This window comes from Carassius auratus, chromosome 44 (genome assembly GCF_003368295.1).
Source record: "Carassius auratus strain Wakin chromosome 44, ASM336829v1, whole genome shotgun sequence".
Lineage (NCBI taxonomy): Eukaryota > Metazoa > Chordata > Actinopteri > Cypriniformes > Cyprinidae > Carassius > Carassius auratus.
Window position 1 is genome coordinate 13,742,129 of NC_039286.1, and position 22,683 is coordinate 13,764,811.

The 22,683-nt window shown below is 36.6% G+C and overlaps 1 protein-coding gene across 2 annotated transcripts in view; it reads right to left on the minus strand.

Moving 5' to 3' along the window:
• The window catches only part of LOC113062588 (nectin-2-like), a 134,021-nt gene that overhangs the window by 40,264 nt on the left and 71,074 nt on the right, over window positions 1-22,683 (minus strand). The window contains exon 7 of one of the 2 annotated variants that reach the window (XM_026232528.1): window positions 8,121-12,539. The exons of the other annotated variant lie outside the window; for it this stretch is intronic. Coding sequence (XP_026088313.1) covers window positions 11,992-12,539 — 548 coding nt within the window. The 3' untranslated portion in view covers window positions 8,121-11,991. Of the gene's footprint in view, window positions 1-8,120; window positions 12,540-22,683 lie in introns of those variants that run through there. 2 annotated transcript variants of the gene reach the window in all.

Sequence of the window (22,683 nt, forward strand, 5' to 3'; positions counted from 1 at the left end):
GAACTACATCTACAGTTCAGGAACCCTACTGCACATAGTTCTTCATAAGAGGACGGTTCTCGTCTGATGTGAACATACGAAGTAATGCACCCACCAATGTCCAACAGCAAGAGGTCAGTGCACACTATGTGCGAGCACGAAAAACAGACGAACACACTCACCGAAATATAAAATTCAACTCACAGCCAATCCCATCCCTCCATTAGCAGACACGGACGAGCCATTAGAAAACATCAATAGTGCAGCAGCCAGACAGCCCATCGCCCCCCGACCTCTCGGCGAGGTCATGTGTGCTGGAAGACCAGACCATCAACCGGGGGGCGAGGGATTTCAGCTCCAGCGCCCGCGGCCAGGGACACTCAGCCATGATTCGGTTATGGCCTGGATCCGTCCACCATAGCCGTACCCCTGAGCAGAGCACTTAACTACACCACAGCTCCGGTGGATTTCATCTCCAACTGAATCTAACTCGTAGCATAATCTGGCTTTTGATAACCTGCCTTCAGAACATTCAGAAAAAACACTTTAGCAGCTATTTATATGAAACTGAAAGCCAGTGCAGTATACACTAAACCGGCTGAATTCAGTTAATAGAGATCAGCTTATCTCCTATTTGAAAACATTTGTTAAAAAAAAACCTCTGTGTGAATCAATGCATTCATTGATTAAAAGCCAAGATGGTTCAATTTCATAACGTTAAGCACTGTAGCCGCTTGTTAATGCTGGGAAATTTGTTTTAATCAAGTCAGTTCCATTGACCTGTTCACGAATGAAATACATTACTGTCAGATTGTGATTAATGCATTAATCATTTACAACAAAACAAGGATTTCGACACTTAGAAATGTATGAATTTCATTGCATTATATATATATATATATATAAAAAACTAAACCAATGGCATCTGCACACACGTGATGCTAGAGCTTTTATGCAAACTTTTTCAATGACGTGTAATCAGTACTATTCAATAATCATTAAAAGTAGTGTCAAGGTAATAAATGTTTGATGTATAAAAATGTAAAAAAAACTCTTTTCTTCATTTAGAGCAGTTTATCCATTATTATAGCATTTAAAACCTCTTATGTGAAATGCTGAAAAGTGTGTTCTCTATATAATTTTTTTAATATATCAAAACTTAAAACCTTAAAATTACACTATTAAAATCTCAAACATGATTGAATGCATTAAGTATCATGAACTAACAATGACCAGCATTTACAGCATTAATTAATATAGGTTAATGTTAGTTTTTACATATATTGTATATATTTTTTTAAAGAAGAATTTAATAGTTCTAGAGGTAAGAAATATACATTCATTTGATAAAAAGTGACATTCTAGACATTTGTAATGTTTGAAAATGACAACTGCATCATGGATTCTACAAAATATTAAGCAGCAGCACAACTCTTTTAATATTATTATTATTATTATTATTATTATTATTATTATTATTATTATAAAGTAGCTAATCATCATATTAGAATGATTTCTGAAGGATCATGTGACACTGAAGACTGGAGTAATGATGCTGAAAATTCAGCTTTGATCACAGGAACAAATTACATTTTATAATATATTCAAATAAAAGAACAGACATTTTAAATTGTAAAAATATTTTACTGTTTTTACTATATTTTTGATCAAATAAATGAAGCAATGCTGTGCATAAGAGATTTCTTTCAAAAGCAATCAAACCTTTGAACAGTTGTGCAGCTATAAAAGAACATGAACATTTCCCCATTGTTTTTAACTACCGTCGAACTTAAACATTTGTCAGAAAATGCAAATCTTGCTTTATTTTTGGCTTTTGACTCTTTAATTACTTATGGGAATCAAGAAAGTAGAGAATACAGCACTCGAGCTCTACTCACAGGTCGAGGTATGTGTGCTAAACGCTAGGCTGTGGCTTTGACACCACATTGATTATTGATGTTAATGGACGATAACACTCCAGATGGCAGCAGTCAGTTCCACATTCCCAACTCAACTTGATCTGTCACAGCATTACAGTACATTACATGAAAGTCCAATCAGATCTAGAGCTCAAAAGCAATAAAAACTAGGCTAAAAGTTGAACAGGTGTTGTGCAATTCAATCCCACTTCTGTAACAAATCTTTTGCTCATTTTATCTGTAATACAGAGTGCAGACAGTCAGGCTGCGTTTAAAATGAGTCCCCCACCAGCACGTTTCAGTGGCTCATTAGTTCAGCATGAAGCGTTCGCTTGGTAATGTCTTAATTTCTGAAGACCCCGTGAGGGGGTTGGAGGCAAGAGGACTAATAAAATCTCACATCCACTGGGGATGTTAACCATAATGAGCCCGAGCACAAAAGGGTGAATCCACCCAGACTGTGAAACGAATACAACTTATAGAAGAGGAATTAAATCATTCAAATGAATACAACAAGGCAAAATGAAAAAGATAATATCGGAGAAATTGTGAATTGTTTCACGCACAGGGAACAGATGGCTGAGGTAATAGGTATTGGTTAAAAAGTGCTTTCATTCCTCTTGAGGCTCAAAGGGAAATTTGTGAAACTGCAGGGCCTCGATAAATGAACAACCCTCTTCCTATTAGACGTATAAAAAAGATGCAAACTACAATAAAAAGCACACAAAGAAAGTCAAAAAGGGAAAAAAATCTGTACCAACTTCTAATATTTTAATATTTAAGTTTTCCTTGCTCTTTAGAAAAAAGTAGTTGTTTTTGAGTGTGCATATTTGCGTGCAAACTGTAGACCTGTTGGCCAGTCATCCGCGGCATGACGCCGTCAGACAAACAAAAAGCTCTGAGCAAATGGCTGCACAGGATAATTGAAGCCTATCAGTCCTCGGTGTGCCATTAAAAAATAACATTCTTGCTGAGAGAAGCAGCAGGAAATGTGCGTTAAAAGAAGAGCACGGCGAGAAAGAGGGCAGACCTACATTCATCGAGAAATAGGACTTATTATTTCAATAGCAACCATGTTTTTTTTTTCCTTGTTCACTGTGAAAATAAAGCTAAACAGCTGAAACATCCCAAGCAGCCTTACTAAACAACTAGTCAGCGGTATGTCAGTCACACATTCGGTTTTGTTTACTGCATACGTATAGACTTTATTCAGTGTCAAAAGGCACATTTTATTGATGTGAACAGAGAACAAAATGTTATTTCACAAATTTTCATAGGATGTGACCTACACTTTAAACAGCACGACACATCAGACAGAATGTACTTCCTTCAAAGCCTCGTTTCGTCTGTGTTAAATAAAACATGGGGTCTTCTCTGACTATATACAGAGACAGAGTGGGGTCCAAAAAACTGAAGGCTGGATTTTTATTAACCATTTAAACCTAAAAAAATGAGTGCTTTACCTTTTTAAAAAACATGCATTAAAAATGCATTAAAATACTAAGAGTTTGCACTATTTGTAGCTCACTGATAAAATATGTAAATGTAAAAGTGCTATCATTAAATTAAATGAGGACATATCAGTTCAATACTATAAGACATCACAGTCAGAATTATGTTAATTGTTTCAGCTTTTCAGTTGTTTTGCTGGTAATATAGTTTTTATTAAAAATGTAACAAATAATATAGATTTATGTATTAATATTGATATTTGTAGCTATAGATTTATACAATTGCTAGAAATTATATGTGTGTTGTTCAATGTGAGAAATTGTTTTTCAATACTCAGACATCATTTCCAAAATCATGTTTAAACTTTTTACAGTTGTCATGTTGGCAACATAACTTTTAATTACATTTTTTTTTTTTTTTTTTTTTTTTTAAGTAGGTACAATATTGCTATTTTGTTTTTGCTGGAAATAATATTTGTGTTTTTCATTATATTTGAAATTTGCTTTCTCTACAAAAAGAAAATCTAGCAATGTAAATTATAAAGCACAGTTATTAATACCAAGACAACTTTCTCAAATTCATGTTAGACGTTTAAACTTTTCACAGTTGTTATGCTGGTAAATATAATTTTGAATAAATTAAGAAAATGTAAATGCTAATTCAATATTATATTTGTAGTTATGCATTTATATACAGTATTTACTAAATTAATATTTTTATTTTCCAGTTTTTCAATTCAAATTCATGATAATTGTTTCAACGTTATTCTAGTAATATCATATGAAATAATAATAGTTGAAAAAATACAGTCAATGTATTTTTAATGTCGATAGTTTTAGATACATTATTCTTTACAAAAAAAGGAAATTAAATCGATAATCTAAATGGAATCAAAAATGGTATTGTGTTCATTTTTTCAAAACTATCCTATCATTTTTGCAATTTCTACTACACCACATCTATGACAGCTGGCTTGCTAACAATCTTGGCAAAAATCTGCTAACTTTGTAACAACAACACAGAATACATCACAAAAGCATCTACGTTTGCAAGGCATAAAAACAGATGAATGTGAAATTTTGCGAGGCACTGCCGCCGTGGCCTGAAGGGATGAACGACGCTCCTGTTAACGGAGTCCAAACGCTCTCACACTGGCTGCAGGCCATGCTTACTGTTGAGTGCTGATTGCTCTCAGACTCTTGGACCCTACTGTATATATAAATGTCAAATCAAATGAATTGAAAAAAGCCACTTTACCTGTATTCCCCATGTGTTATGTATCCGGATAAAAGGCACCTGGCAGATGGCCAAATGTGACATTCCTTCAGGAATTACTATTCCAGTCGAGTAATGTTATTAAATTACGACAATCATCTCAGCACGAGATCGTCTTTTGGAAAATCACTATTTTTTTCTAATCAATGGCAACCATTGATGTACGTCCCACTTGTTCCTAATCAAAAAATAATACAAAGCAATTTTAACGTCCCCTACAGCCTGCGCTACAATCATGTTCTTTATTGACATCGATGATTCCATTTAGAACCCTCAACATCCATGGACACTTTTCAGAGCACAACATGTTCTTTATAGTGGATAAAGATTCTTTAGATTATTAAAATGTTAGTAAAAATAAGTGGGATGGGGGGGGGGGGGGGTGTTGTGGTGTGTGACATCTCTCTAAGTATTACATGTATAAAGACATGGAAGGACAGTTTTGAACTATAATTATTCAAAATTATACACACAGTCAGTCAATTTAATACTGTGCATCAGTGCAAGAATTTGAAATATTATGGGGAGCCAATTTCTAAATACTGAAGCGAGGGGACACTTCTCTCTGTGTCTATGGTGGTTATGGCCCTGCCTCTTCTGGAAACCTTATTTTTAAGAGTTTTTTCAGTAACTAACTGTATATGTTTTGCACAAAAGCCGAGGCGACCGCGTTCAGACGTGTCCTTGTGCAGGGAAGGAAGGAGAGAGACTGGAGGTGGTGACAGAACAGTGTCAGAGTGTTGTCAAGGCGACAGATGCGGTGCCTGAAGTGGGCCTTCAAGGATGAGGAGAAGCTCGCTGTGTCTCGCCGGCTCAATGAGATCGAGGCCACAACGGGCGCCAGGTTTGTCAAAAGCCATTAGCAAGTTGAGGATAACGGGCAAGGGGTGAGATCCCTGTGTGTACATCCTGATGGAGGCTACCTCTGAAACCCCTCAGGCACAGCTACACTGCCAGGGCTTGCTTAGGTTCGTATTTTTATGTACTAAAGTATAAAAGTTTTCAGTCAGTATTTTTTTTTTAGATAAATACTTTATTCCATTTTAACCCTTTAAGTGCCACCCCCAATTTTTGAATATAGATGTGAAAGTACACTTTTCAAACTTAAATAATTGGAGGACACTTTGGAATACAGACCTAAGGTTGGACTCATTTTAAAGAAGACAATCTGCAGGTAATATAAAAATAAGTATTTTTCTAAATATTTTTGAATCTAAAAATATATAATATAAAATATTTGTTTTATAGCAAAATTGCTATAAAATGAAAGCCTTATGTCCAAATAAGTTATGTTCCAAATTTGAAGTTGATATAAAAAAAAAGAAGGTTCCTGAGTTTTAATTTAGGGCGTTATACCACAAACAGCCACCGGGTCCAATCAAGACTCCACTGAATTTTTTTAATGCATTTTTCTGTCACAAATGCCTAAATATCTCTGTCAATATTACTTCCAACACCAATATGGAATATTGAGACTCAGACCTTTACGATGACGTATTTTTTCAAGATTTTAGAAAGTTTTGATCCTAAAAGACCTTAATACATTTTGTAATATGACACCTGACTCCACCCACTAAGGGGAAGGAGACTGCCAAAAGACATTAAAAGACATCATGTTTCAGTTATTTACATTTATACACACATGCACTTTTTGTATTTTATTTATTTGTTTTTAAAGGCAGTCACCTTTTTACTTCTGACTCACTGTTCTTGGGAAAAGCGGTTTATTATTTTTGTAATTTTACCTGCTTCTATTAGACATTTCTCTCTCAATCTGACCTCTAATGGAGCACATCTCACCGCTGATCCTGCTCTCATGTGACCCACTTTTAACGATATGTGCTCGAGGAGTTTAGCCTCCCGTCATGCTATCCTTGCTACAAAAAAAAAAAAAAAAACACATCAACATCCTTCCAAGGATTGCATTTCACTTGTCAGTCGGGGGTCAGAATGTAATTTCTGTTGGAGACCAGCTATGTAAGCCGTGCATCATCGTCCTGCTGCAAAGGCAGAACAACTTACTGCATTTGATGCTGGGAAAACACAACACAAGATGCAAAAAAACATCAAGTCAACAAACAGATACACGAGACAAAGTGCTTAGAAATCCACCAGGTTTTTAATTACAACCAGTATACAAAAATAATGTGACAGGACAATAATGGGACCTGGAATGTACACGCTTTTGTCTCCGCTCCAAATAAACACACCACACAAGTTTAAGTGTATTTGTTAGCGCTAATCACATCTTTGTGATGCTAAAACATCCTCTTCCTCTAAAACAGACTAAATATCTTCAACAATGAAAAAACAGCAAAACAACAGGACGGCGTGGAGGTAATGCAGGGCTGTGTATCAATTAGTGATGCTTTTACTAGCTCTCTTATTTATTTATAGTATTCACAAGTAGCTGATGAGAGGGAACAGGCCAGGAAAACACACGTGTGGACTTGCAATTTGGTCTAGTGGCTCCGAGTTGCTTTGAGACCGGAGGCAGATGCAAACTGGAGATGCCATAACCCATTTCTGCTGTCAAAAATTAAGAGTAGTGGTTGCAGACAGGCTGTGTAATTGCATGCCAGAAACATTGGTTTGTAACCTGGCAGAGTTTTGCCCGCTGTGGCACCATTTTCAGAGAGGATTAGAGTCCCAGCGGTTCTCACCTCATCTGGAGGAGTCTTTCAGGGTTATAAAACCGCATGACTGGCGAGGAACGGAGGAGACTTACATGAATCTTGATAATGTCTTTCACTAAACGGGGTAATACTGGTGTATGTCAGTGTAATAGTTCCTCACATAGCCTTTAACTGCGGATAATAAATCCTGGATGGCCACAGTGTGTACGGGTGAATCTCACAAAAAAACATGGCCTGCTTCATATTTCAGCCCAACATCAAAAGAAAAAATATATATAATAATGTATTCAAAATAATAATAAATAATGATATATATGCCAACCTAAATTGATGTTAAAAAAAAATCTAATATTAATTGAAAAAAAAAAATCAAAAATTTTTATGTAAATAAAATATAAACTTTACACTATTAAAGAATTTACATTTTACTTGAATAATTTGGAAGTTATATCTTTTTGTTTTATATTTTAAATAAATATTTTAGCATGTAAATCATAGTTTGATTAAATAAAATGTAATTAACGCCACTACAGTCAAGAAAAATAAATAATAATAAATATATATATATATATATATATATATATATATATATTTTAAATATTTAAAATATAAAATAAGTCACAAAATAACTAAAATGCTGACTCTTTAACATAATGAGTTCATTTTGTTAATTTTGAATTGATATTTTACTTTATATTATAAATATTGAAATAATATTTAGATTAAATAAAAAAATATATAAAATTAACATTCAAGACAAATTATTTAATTATTTAAAATAATACTATATAATATCAAATATTTAAAATATTATAAAATATATAAAATAATTACAAAATTAACTCTTTACACTATTAAATCAATTAGATTTTACTTGAGTTCATTTTAAAGTGACATATTTTTATTTGATGTTTTGTATATACATTTAAAATAATTATTAATTAATTAATTAAGTCAAAGAAAAAAATTATGCACGTTTTTGACCAATTCATTTCTAGGACTTGACTAAAACTTCCAGGCCTGAAAATAAGATAATTTCCTTATATTTCCATGTTTTCCATGACCATGAGAACACTTTGATAAAAATCAACTACAATTGTCTTTAAACAAAAAGTAATGTGAGGCATCATATGAGCAGGACATAAGCATGAGATTCGCCCGCTACAGAGGAGTGTGTGTGTGTGTGTGTGTTTATCTATTGTTGACGTCTGGTCATGTTGAGGTGTGGGAGTGTGTGTTATGGTGAAGAGGATTGAGAGAGCTTAAAGTTGTCAGTGCAAAAAGTTAGTGTGCGAACATCAATCCATACTGTACTTTCATCGCAGGCCGTGTGCCAGATACCAACTAGTGTGCGTCCGGGAAGCTACATCTGCTGAACGCACAGATTCCCGTCTGTCTAAATCACCGACTCAAGGCAGCTGAGGTTATTCTCTTGTCTACTCTGGCCTATTGTACTACATCTGCTTTTATATTTGGTGTTGGCCACAACTGACCACTACATCTGTTATTTACAGCACTGATAAATAACACTTTTCTCTCATGGGATATCTTGATGAACAATACATACATATACAGTATATATATATATATCTCTCACACACAGGACACGTCACGTCAAGATACACACTATCAAGACCTCACAGGATAGCACTGGTTTCCATCCATAGTATATAACAAACTAAACATAAAGAAGAGAGTATAGTTTGTTCTCACAAGATTTGACAAATATGTGTTGTTGTACAGCAGTTACGTGATATGATATGAACCTGTTATAGTTTTTACACAAAAGAAACAGTTTGAGGCCAGGCAGAAGCAATCTGTTTTTCATACACAGTTTCACAACACAACATTCAGAGTGAATGAATAACCAGTTCAATGACATCCACAGCTGATGAGTTAATAATGACTCGCACCATAATGCCGAGCAATTTAGAAACATCACGTGGGGACAATTTGCATTGCTCAGCCGGTCTTGTTTTCGTCTTTTTTTAATATCGTCGATTGCTTGCAGTTGTTACGTCTGGCATTAATTTACAATATATAGGACTTCAACATTGCATGAATTGTGGCGAGCTTCCAACCCTAAAACACATCCCAGAAGGCACTTACACCAACCTATGAAAACATATTTTATTGTTTCATAATATTGAGAACATGTGAATACAGTGGGGAACATATTTATCTGACCCCCTGCTGATTTTGTAAGTTTGCCCACTTACAAAAAAATTAAGGATCTCTTTCTCTTCAATTGTCTATTAACTTCTATGGTATCTTTCATCTCCGAATATAACTTGGTAACCAGGTGAAGTCCAGGTCATATTTTACTCCAAAAACCTAAAAATTATATTATATAAAGTAAATGGGGCCCTTTTTTAAATATGGCTTTATTTTCTTGACAGTTTAACAGATGATTCCCTAAATCGTCATTACTGTAATGTATTTTTAAAAGTAATGTATATATATTTTCTCTATTTTAAATGGAATTGTTTTTTTGTATAAGTAACAAAAAAAATACTGTAAATTTAAATCCGCGTAATTTACAATAAAACATAAGATCCTAAAAACAAGGCTTTATTTTTTATGCAAAATATTTAAGTTCCTTAATTATTTCCTTAAATTATGCAGTATAATGTGACCCAGACATATTATTTCCCCCCAAAATTTTGCTCAATTATTTCAATTATTAATCTTTATGTAGCCTTGGGATTGTGCAAATGACAACATGGCATCACTATATAACTCTTAATACTAATATTCTATAAAAACATTCAGAAAAGTTAAACAAAAGATTCTATTAAAACATTAACACTAAGATTGATTTGGCTACATTGCTCTTTCAGCATTCTCATGTCAAGAGTTCAGTATCTCACAATACATCACATGATTCTGCCTGACATTGACTCCAAATTCAGACCAAACAGGTGAAGTTAATTTCGTTGCTATTGCAAACAACACATTATTCAGAAGTTCCCCGTTTCCTTCAGTTTGTCGTCATTATTGCCTTGAATATTTCAAGGCCTTAGCAGCTCTCAGAAAAGTAGGTTTCCCATCCTTATTTTTCAGTGCAGTGATGCAACATGAAGCGCTTTAGGGAGGGGGGGATAAAGCCTTGCAAGTCTGCAGTGTGGTTGAACACACTAGAGTAACTACTGCCTTTACAGTCACTGGGTCCAGATAGTATAATCTCCAAATTACTCATGCTATATCTGCTTTGCTGGGTATGGAGTTCTGTCTGGGTGGCGTCACATCGGTGAGTGTGTTGCTCCTTTGTCATTATCACTCTAACCTCGATGCTGTGAAACCAAGGATGAATGAGTCACAGCTCAAGTAATTCAAAGCACTGCCGAAGCATCCATACAAGCGGCACAACATTATGCAAAGCACGCACTTGCTGACAACCCAGAGACTAATGAAGCCACATCTGGACGCACATTGTTACACACACGTAGTTGTCCAAAATGTATTTTTTGTAGTCCCAAAAAATTTGGCTTATGCACGAGGCTTCAAAACAAGCTGTTGACCTGCTCGGTAAAGCGAGTGACCTAATCTCGCTGGCGAACATACGGTGAGAGCGTGTCGCCCCTTGACCTTTTTTTTTCAGCTGGCATCATTTCAACATCGTTGTGGACTCGGCTGAACTGGGCAGCATATGCCGCCTGGCTTAACTCTCGCAGGTCCGTCAAGCGCTCCGACCGTCCATATAATCCCACACTCAAAGGCACGTCACTTGCAGTCCCAGCCTTTGCCGCCAATCTACGATGTGCTTTAATCTACTTAATCTGTTTTAGTGAAGTTAAAAGACAACACAGTATAGACTCCGAGCCTATTTCCTCCTGGAAGGATTCGTGCTGATGCTAGTCGTGCTCGCGTTTGCAGTTTTCTGATGTTGCATTCAATGGTTTTGATATAACTGGATTAATCAGGTGTTTAGAAAAAAATAACATGCATTAGCCCAAAACACACACGGCTAATGCACAACACTCTTCTGAATTAAACATGGCCCGGAACATATCGTTCTGCAGAGGTTGACAGGAGAGTATGGAGAGGGAAAAACTAAAACACTATTACGCCTCTGCCTAGAACCCCTCGAGTCATTCAGAAAATTTCTTTAGCGTAACAAGACATCCGATTAATGAACGAGAGCTAAAAAATGGTGGGGCAAAGTTAAAAGCGTTCACAGCTGGAGTTGATCGGCGTCACAGATGAATGACCCAGATGATGGAGTAAGCATTGCGTTGCCTGTTTTCTGTTTCGCTAACAAAACATCCAGCTGTTCTCAAAGACGACATTCCCGGGATTTGATAAAAGAAGCCTGGAATATGCAACCTGGAGACAACGGCCTTAGCTTCTAGGTCACAGCTTGCTGTGACACTCATGCGACGCAGCATTGTCAATCGTGTATGGGTAATCACAAGGCTTTCTTTTCACTTCAAAGAGCCTACTTGAGTATTGTGCTCACAGGAGTGAACGCACCACGGAAAGATGGATTCTGGCTAGAATGGGCGTTAACAAAGTTACAGTTACACAACAACAAAATCACTCTTATTTTCAGTCTGTATTATGCATTCAAAGTACGCATCGTGAGGCAAGCAGCATTAATTTGTGTTTTCGGTTTGATAATGCTTTCGTCCACAGATGTGACATTAACCATTCTGCTTCCGCTCCTCTGTTTCGGTCTTTTTATTCTAAAAGGTCAAGTAAATAATAGTCAGGTATATTATCAGCTTCCTCTAGACGTAAATTGCAGTCCGGGAAATGATTGACCCGTCTCGCTGGGATTCCATGTCGTCGTCCAGGTAAGGTGTGCACTCGTCTTCGTGCCCATGGATTTGATAGCTGGGCGGCAGTCCGCTAAAGCGGTCGTACCTCTCGTCCTCTTCTTCATCCTCCAGGCTGTCGTTCAGGGCATCGAACTTCCTGCGCTTGGCCTCATTCATCTCGCTGCTCAGCAGGATGTCATGAGCGCTTGGCGTGCTTCCGGTAATGCGGGGAAACTCGTTGCATTTCTCCGTCAGGGCACCTGGCTCACTTTCCCGGTATGTGTAGATTGGCCCATTATTGCCGGCCCCCGCGCCGTTCTTGTTTGCCTTCTTGCCTCCAAAAAGACGGGTTTTGTTGCCATAAGTGCCTTGCTCACCATCGCCTGAATATCTATGCTGATGGCGGCGACTTCGCATCACTAACACGGTAACCAACGCACTGACCAAAATGAGGGCCAAGAAGCTTCCCAGAATGGCTCCGGCCACCACGCCAGCACTGGACGGGTCTTCAGTCGATTCTGCAGAGGAGGGGAGGGGCACAAATGAGGAAGTTTCTGCTTGGTGGTGGTAGCTATTCTTCACCATATGATGTGATTTGGTTCAGTTTAGACTGTGAAATGGTTTTTGGCTGCCCCCAGTTCCCAGCTACATGTCCTATGGTGTGAGCCAAGTTTGCCGGATCCGCTCTCGGGTCTCAGTTCAAGAAAACAACACAAACGTCCGTTCCTTCTACGCTCGGGAGCTGACCAGGTGAATTACACTACACAAGTAGAGAGTTAAAAAGAGAAACACACAGATGGAGAAAGAATGTAAAGATTATGTCAAAGTATGGTCATGCAAAGAGGAAGAAACGTAAGTTACTCTGGGAACACAGCCCTCCAGCTAACGTCAGCTAATTGCTCAGCTTGTGCATTCCCACCAAATTCCTAGGAACGTGTCCAAGTCACAAACACTAAAGGGACACCTGCTCCATGAAGGATTAGCCCCATCTCATGCTGCACAGAGCCTGTCTGGAATGCACAGGAAGTGATGTCTATATTCATATACATATATAGTGGTGAAGTTGTGAAGTCAAGAAAAATAATTATATTTACAGTCTGATTTAATCAAAAGCTTTCTGACTGAGCCTGTGCAACTTAAAGAACAGTAATAGTGCTTTGCAAGTCCAGTGCATTGATTTTGGTTACATTACTGTATTAAACAGCCCAATATATTATAATACGCTGGTCCTAAAGCTAACCTTATAAATATGCAAAGTGAAAGAATTTTAAAAAAAGAGCATGAGTTTGATGTTTTGTAAGAACTTTAAATGGATTAAAAATACGCCCAGCTCACTTATTTAAATAACAATTAGATTTTAAAGTAAAAAAAAAAAAACCTGAGTGGTGCTTGTCAGTGCAAAACTCTTTTCTTAAATGCAAAAGTGTTGTAGGTGCCAAGGTATTGCTAAGTGGTCTCTTAAATCGCTTTGAAATACAAAAGCACACTTTCCTCAAGACGCACAATTTGAGAAATCATATCATGCCCATTCAGTAGCTCTAAATATGCAAAGGAGTTTGAGTTGGTTTTTTAATGAATCACTCAAAAACATCCAGAAACTGAGGAGTTACTGTTTTAATCATAATAGAAAAGTGTTTTTAATTTTTATTTACTCAAGTTGTAATGTATAAGACTGTTTTAATGAAAGGTCCACACTTTGGAAATGTCCATTATATTTCAAAGACTCTTTCTGTATGATACATTGATTTAATTGTTTAAAGAGTTTTAATAGTCTTTTTGAGCGAATCATTCACTTAATCAAATCTGTCAAAACACTGATTTATTATGAGTGAGTCGTTGAATTATTTACTCAATCAATTTGTTGAAAAACGCTAAATTCTGAAATGCAACTACTATGTGTTGCTAACAAAGCTCTCCAAACTTTTTTTGTAAGCAGATCAACAAAAGAACTATCAATATTGTTTCTAAAATGTATGTTCCTCAATGTCAATTTATTTTTATTGTTGTATAAAATTTGCAAGTGCACTGTTGGTCTGAATATATACATGAGGGTTAGAGTAACAGCGATCCTAACCTTAGCAAACAGCGCTTCTGAAATAGGCTGAAGCTTTCTAGGTTGTTTAATTCAAAGGCGAAAATGCATGCACACTCCTCTAAACTTATGCCTTGCTCTCAGTCAAGAAATCACCAATTCCACCTCCTGCAATTTCCCCGTTACCATGACAATACGAATCATTACGGATTCAGGCTACTAGAAACAAGTCAAGAGGCTTTTTTACCCCAGAAATTTAATAAAATAATAATTTCACTACAGTCTCTGTTTGCACTTGTTTTAGCGCTACAGGCTCCAGAACTACTGAGAAACATTTCAAACAAGACGAAAAAAAAGTAGCAGGCTACTGATGAAAATATATGTGCGTACATGTACAAGTACATTACATTTCTTCCCACACAATTTGGATACGACTTAATATTCCTGCAATATAACGAGTGTACAATCTCTCCCTCTCCCACACACTTTTTTCCTGTTCGTTTGCTCCTCCACTGGTTTGTTTTATCCCAGTCCCGGGAGATGCTTAAAGAGCTCTTTCTTAGGATACCCGATTCCTTTTAGCCGTGCCTCTCAGTCCACTTTCATTAAAGTCTCTTCAAGCCCCGCTGCTACTGAAAGCAGGCTCACATATGGGACTGAGACACACACATAGATTACACACAACTGACTAACATCCCCAGTCTCTCTTAACATCACTCTCCTGGCGCTATCTCTGCCAGATGCCACAGCTCAGGATCCATGTACCCTATGGTCGACATCTAGCTCTGAGACTGAGAGACAAAAGTCAAAGGTGAGGAGAGGAGAGATACTGTGCTGCTTCAACTGTGAATCTGAGCAAGACCGAACAACTAGCTTATGTCACATTTTGACCGCTCTTGTTCTCAAGTGAAAAAATGGAAGCACACACTTAAGACATGTTCATTTTTAACGACTCTGCATCTTAAGGCCGTAGTGTAGGGCCTTAACCTTTTTGGGGTAAATTTTAGATACTGCTATCCAACTGATGGCACTTGGCCAGGCGGGAAGTCTCATGCTATTGATCCACTCCGAGGCTAATAAAACATTAAGCCGCTGTGTTACTGAAAAACAATGAGTTCCTACGACCCACATTGAACTGAACCTTAGAGAGTTGTGGAGCTGTGGAAGCTGTTAAAGGTCATTATTGTGTAAGAATGTTGATGGGCTCGTGGACAAAGCCCTTGTGACCTTTAACGTGTCCGCTAAGCTCCTCAAGTGCCATAACTACAGCACTTTATTATTCCGCCGCACTCTGTTAATGGCATGCTACAACATTAAAGTCCATGTTTCAATTTTCCCGCATACATGCATAGCTGGAATCTGTTGCTTGGTTGTGCACATACATACACTAATAATGCGAGAGAGCTGAAAAAATTACGACGGCTTCTGAGAGTTTATTAAAACACAACACTTACATAGTGCCATTGGTTCTACAAGGTTTTTCTTTTTCCATTTATTTTTATTTCCAACAGGGATCTTTAAAAGTTTTGGTTAAACAGTTTGTTACAAAGTGTTTGAAAATCAGATAAGAAGACAAAGATACAATGTCTTCGATGAGAGAAAGAACTACAGTCCAAAGAAACACTTCAATAAATCAAATTAAAAACAACAAAGAACTGCTGATTTAAAGATGTTGATTACATTTTATACAGAATTATAACTTAATATACTCAATAATAAATTCCAATAACAATAATATGGTCAGAATTGTAACTATATATTTACAATTATGTATTCAGAATTAAAGTTATACATTCACAGTTATATATTCAAACTATATTTTATATATTCTTCTAGATTTATTTCTGTACTTAAATTCATTATTTACTTTTATATATTCAGTTATCTATCTATCTATCTATCTATCTATCTATCTATCTATCTATCTATCTATATATATATATATATATATATATATATATATATATATATATATATATATATATACATATTAGGGGTGTAACGATACCCGTATTCGTATTGAACCGTTAGGTACGAGGCTTTCGGTTTGGTAGGCGGTACGCATTATGTACCGAACGGTTTGTTGGACTAATTAATTAGGCCTATATTTGGAAAAAAAAGTTAAATATAATGATATGCGTTCAACAAGGTAGCCCAATAACCGCCTGTGAGCGCCTATAGTGGAAAACGCAGGTTTTAAGAACATGCTTAATGTAATTGAGCCCCGTTGACAACATTCCTTCACGAGCCCATTTCAGCCAGACCGTAATTCCTGCTTTGTTCCAAAAAACATAAGCCCTATAGAGAACCAATTGAGTAAAAACACACTCAATATAAAGAGTTATAGAGTTCCATATAAAAAGTTACATCTTTGTATTTGTTCATAACTACTACAACAATATAACATTTTCATTTTTTTTGTTATAAGGAGCTGTTTTTGTTTTATACAGTATGCTGCTAAGAAAACACTAGGGGTGCTTCGATCATGATCGGCCGATCGTTAATGCACATCTCGTCAGTAAAGCCGGGTTCTCTAATCAGCGGTTAATTCCATCAGCCGATCGTGATTGGAGCACCCCTAGAAAACACCATAGAAGATGGGTAAAGAATAGCTCCATCATTGTTCAATGTAAAAAAAAACAAACATACTTTGTTAGTTTTAATAAATAATTTTTTTTTTAAAAATCAAGGAAATTTATCTGCCAATTTTGCTGTATCTAAAACGTACCGAACCGAACCGTGAATTTTGTGAACCGATACACCCCTAATATATATATATGTGTGTGTGTGTGTTTATTTCTATATTATCAATTACAACTGCATATATATACACATGCATCTTATTTATAAATTAAGATTTGCATACTGTATATTCAGACATACAACTGTGCATTCAGTAGTTAAGTATTTTCCTAATTTACCCTTCATATAATATAATATACATACAAAATCACACACACACACACACACACCTTAGAGCTCACAGTATATCCATTCATAAATGTTTGTAAGTTATCATTAACAATCAATTTCCCTATGGAAAAAAATGAATGAAAAACACGACTGTTGCACTTTATTCAAATGTTGCTAAGTTCTCCGTACATCGCGTCATCAGTTTCCAGGTAGAACTGATAAATTCCTGTTATTATCAACTCAATAAACTGGCACCTTTCCTGATGTGCTAACTGTAATTAAAGCATTCAGGGTTGTATTTGATGGCATTATTCATGTTTTCCTAACCTATAGGATGTAGGTAGAGACCACGCTGCACTCTGATTGCTAGCAGAGCGCCACATCATAACGCATCTGCTTTTCACTCGCCTATAAATGGTTCCTATTTATAAAATAACACAACTACCACCCCAGGTAGAACTACAACTGCTATGAAAGCAATCAATCACGCAACAACAGTGTACCAAAGTGATCCACACACATTCACCGCGTGAGTGCGATCATTATATTCTAATTTATTTCTGCTAAAATACACAGGTTTTTGGCAGTGCAAGAGGAGAGGGGGATGATGGATAGACCAAACCCAGACAGATCACATTTCCTTTGACTGTAAAGGATAGGCTCAAATCTCAGCCGTGTCCTGTGGTGGCCCCTCCCTTCCGCTGTCTCACATGTCCTGTTATTGATTTATTGGAGAGCTCAGGGCGCATACGTTCATCTTACACCAGCCTCTCCAGCTGTCCTTCTAAAGCCTGGGCTAACTGACAGGTGATGTGGTGACCACTAATGGTGCTGCCAAAAGTGATGTAGGGAAGCGTCCAAACTGGGCTGACTGACCAAAGAGTGCAGTTCCACCAAGTTAATTACTTGAAAAACACAAAAAGACCTAGTTTTCAGATTCCAATGTGAGTGTGTACATCACTGGGTCATGTGCATCATTGCTTGTTAGAAAGTGCTAAATCCAACAGATTTGGATGTATAATTGGGCTTTGAGCCGATCCTAATAACCCTGTTGCCAGAGACACTCGTTTCCATGCTAGAAAACACACACACGCTCGCAGGTTTACAGCTTAAAGAGCGGGGCGTTAAGAGCTTCTCTGGAGGAGGATGGTATTTCTGACATGCACGTTTCTCAGTTTCGATCTGTGGCAAGCAATAATCCCAGGGTGCCTATCTTGATTTCTTTTGTCCTGCTAAAGTCACCGTGTGCACTGTACATCAAAGACCCGGCGTAAGCATGGCTGAGTGGATTACAACATCAGGATAAAAAGAGAAAACCTTGCAACCTCGCCAGGTCTTGGGTCGTGACTCGTGAACATGAGATTTCCAAAAATGTCATCATGTGCAAAATTACCTGGATGATAAATCAAATACTGGCATACTGTATCTCACACACACACACACACACACACACATATATATATATATATATATATATATATATATATATACATACACACACACACAAATATGCATGCGCACACATTTTTTTCAAAATTATTTTGATGACGTCTTGCAATCTGTCCTACATCTTTGTGTTGTTATTTCTACTATTTCTGTAAAGTCAAAAAAAAAAATGACCCAACTTTACAATATTAATAATATTAATAATATATTGCTCAATATATAATATACTGTATTCAATATTTGGCTTTTTAATTGTTGTATTGGTGTGTATAAATCAAAATGATTTCCTTTATGTGTTAGTCTTGATTATTAGGTCAAGATTTGTTTATATACAGTAGCACATCCTAAAACAGCTAGTGTATGGCAAAGTGCTGTACATATACAAATGAAGTAAATATAGAGTTTAGGAGAACACAACACAATCCATACAAAAACACATTGACAAACACAAACATACATTTCATCCAAATGCCAAGGAATACACATAAGTCTTCAGGTGGGACTTAAAAACAGGAAGGCAAGGCGCAGATCTAATGTCTAGAGGTATGCTGTACCAAAGTCTAGGACCGGCTACAGAAAAAAGCCAGATCCCCCTAAATTTCAAGCGAGAGCAAGGTATATGCAGGAAGAGTTTATCAGAGGATCTGAGGGAGCGAGAGGATTGCTGATAGCTGAGAAGCTCGGACAGGTATGATGGGGCTAGATTATTTAGTGCTTTATACACAAATAATAAATCTTAAAATGGATCCTATGCTGCACTGGTAACCAATGAAGAGATGCTAGGACAGGAGAAATGCTTTCTATCCTCTTAGCGATTCAGCGATGAATGCTTGAGACCCATATAAAGCACATTGCAGTAATCTAGTCTGGAAGTGATGAAGGCATGGGTAACTTTCTCTAAATCCTTAAACGAGACCATACATTTTAATTTGCCCATTTGCCTTAGTTGAAAAAAGCTGCTCTTCACCACCGCACATATCTGTTTTTCAAAATTCAGATCAGTGTCAAAAATCACACCTAATGTTTTAGCAAAAGGATGAATGTTTGATGACATATATTCTAGATTAATATTAACATCCGAGACAGCACCTTGGGGTCCGAAGACAACAATCTCAGTTTTGCTCTCATTTAGTTGTAGAAACTTTCTGCCAGTCCAGCCCTTAATGTCTTCAAAGCAATTAAAAATATCAGAATAAGAGTGATCAGAGCTAAGAGGAATGTAGATCTGAACATCATCAGCATAACAATGATATGAAATATTATATTTCCTCATGATTGAACCCAAGGGGAGCATATACAAACGAAATAAGATAGGCCCCAAAAGGGACCCCTGAGGTACTCCATAAGTGAACGGTGCCGAAGGAGATTATGTTAATTTATTTACCCTCAAGTAGTTCCAAACATATATTGTTTTTATTTTTTCTTTGATGAACAAATATATTTTGAAGAATATGAGTAACAAAACCATATTATGGAAGTCAATGGGTACAAGCAACTGTTTTTGGTCTCTCACATTCTTCAAAATATCTTTGTGTGTTTGTGTGTGTGTGTTCATCAGAAGAAAGAAACTCAAGGTTTGGAACAACTTGAGGATGAATAAATGATGATTTCTCTTACTAGACTTCCTATATCATACTTATTACACTAAACATTTTGAATCCAGCTAGCTCTATGATTGAAATGATAGCTCCTCTGTTTGAGGAAAAAACACCTTTTAAATAGAGATATATAATGAATATCATGAAAAAAAGACTGGAACATAGAGATCTTTTTATGATCCAGCCCTTTATGCAGAGGACAAGTTTATTGGAGAGAAGTTTCAGGTAATGACATTGATGACAGATAACAGTATCGTGGAAGCGTCAGAAATCGCTCCGCTAAGCCAGCCTAACCAGAGCTACGCTGTAAAAGGATCCTGTAATGATTTTTCAACAGTTCATTGAATCTGCCATCACATCAGTGTCAACATCCGTGAGAAATTCATGAAAAATGTGCCACTGTCCCATTTCAGACAGCCTGCTCCTCATAATCCACTCGGAACAAAGACTTTTTTCCCAAAGAAAATCGAGGGGAGTAATGAGAGCCTGAAAACTAAATGTTTATGGAAAAAAACGCAGCCGGCTCCATCTGGCTAAGCACGGCGTGTATTCTGTTTTTGAACATTAAAGCATCAGTATATATGCGGCCTGGCAGATTCTAAACTCTGACATGTGTACAAAATTGCTGAGAGAGAATGAAGAAGCGGCTCAGTAAAAATGCTGCTTTTAAGTAAGCTTCTATTGATTCAGATACAGAGATGCATCGCTTGATACATCTTTAAAGTGCTCCGAGCTGCCCGCTTCTTGGGTAGATCGGACAAGCCATGCATCAGAAACTTCACACAAAAGCTTAGATATTCCATTTATCGTCATCTGAGAAGAAATAAGGATTTTTAAGGCATTTTAAAACATAAAAAATTGAAACTTTTAGTGTTCCAAATGGCTAATAATATTCCTAAATACTTAAATGTTCCATTTGAATCAGTTGCTTGTTGCTTATATATATATATTTTAAAAAAGGCCAATAAATCATTAGAATCCGGCTGGGTCAACAAGGCAGCCAAGAGCAAGACCTTGTGAAAGCCTGATTTCCATTCTGCAATTGATCAAAGCAAAGAAAAGGGCAAGCTAGCAAGCCCTCGTGTTTCTACGGTGAGCTCTAAGGTTTCGGAGCACCTGTAATGAGCCCTAATGATGGACGGTGGGCTAAGAGCCAGGTAATCTTGGCAGCCCACTTTTCTGACATTTCACTTAATGTTAGCAAAGTGATATCTCCTCGCCCTCTCGTTGCGTCCGTCTTTGTCTCGATTTTCTCTTGCTCAGCCGTGGGTGATAAGCTTCAACCAGGTGTCAGTCGACTGAGGTCTTTCTCTCACCTTATCTCACATGCCAAGTTTCAGACATTGTTTTCACACCATAAGGCTTAGACGCTAAAGGTAAGAGTCCCTGTAACTGCTTGATATGATAGGAAAACTCTGAGAGAATACGTCAGACTTGAGGACACAAGCACATATTCACGACTGGAGGAACCAAATGCAGTTGTTTAAAAATGAAGCATGTCATTTGTTTGATGTACATGCAACTAGAAGTATGTCAATTACAAATTTCAAATTCAGATTTATTCATAATGCGCTTTAAACAGTACTCATTGTTTCAAAGCAGCTTACAGAAAATCAAGTTTATAATTAATTTATAATTAATAAAAAAGTATGTTTATAATATCTTAAGACTGTCATATCTTTCTCACATTTAGCAGATCAGAGCTGCCCAATAATACAATTTTGCGACAATGCAATCAAGCAATTATGATATGATGTACACTGTAAAAAACATATTTTTTTCAAAGTTATATAAAAATTATACTTTTATATAAATTTTGGCTTTAATTCAATAATACAATTTCTTTGTAACTGTGAAAATTACTACCAATTTCTGAGTGAAAACTGTTTCTACATCAATTTTTCAGTGTAATGTATTCAAGTATCCTATATGGATGTGAATAAAGTTAGACATACTTATTTAAATCCAACGTTGTATAGAGATCCAGGTAATAAGACATTCACAAGTTGATTTCCCTAAAACGTGGCACTTATTTCAGCAATTTATTATAATTACACACTTTATCTTTAAGGACAGACTATTAAAATCCAGTTCCATTGAGCACTAATCTGAAAACCTGGTAGTTACAGACCCGAATCTGATGATCCAAATAGACCAAATCATGAAGGGATGCAGAGAAGTGCCGCAGTCTACTATCAGCACTGAATGAGCTAATCTTTGGATTCAGAAATTCATTTCACGCTTTTGCTCAATGCTCTTTATGAAAAGACCAACCGGAGCCTCCTTTCAGTGCTAGTTTGGTGCTGGTCTACATGATGAACCAGTGCTAAAGGAATGATCTGATATTAATATCTAATATCTTGATTCATGAAAACTGATTTTGTAATGTGATGTACAACTATAAAGCAGACACAAATAAGCACTTGCCATTGGATATTCAGATACTTTTAAAACTTCTGTTTGTTTCTTTTGTTTTATTTGGTCTGCTACAATTCGTTTTTCTTTGCACTTTGACTAAGAAATTCCCAAAATATAATCATGTTGTAAAACGTGGGGGAGAACTTCTAAAAGACATGATTGTTGCCCCTAGATTTGCCAAACAACATGGTCTTTCGGACGAAGCTTGTCGACAAATGAAGCCTTACTGACCAATAAACTCATGCATTCAAAACA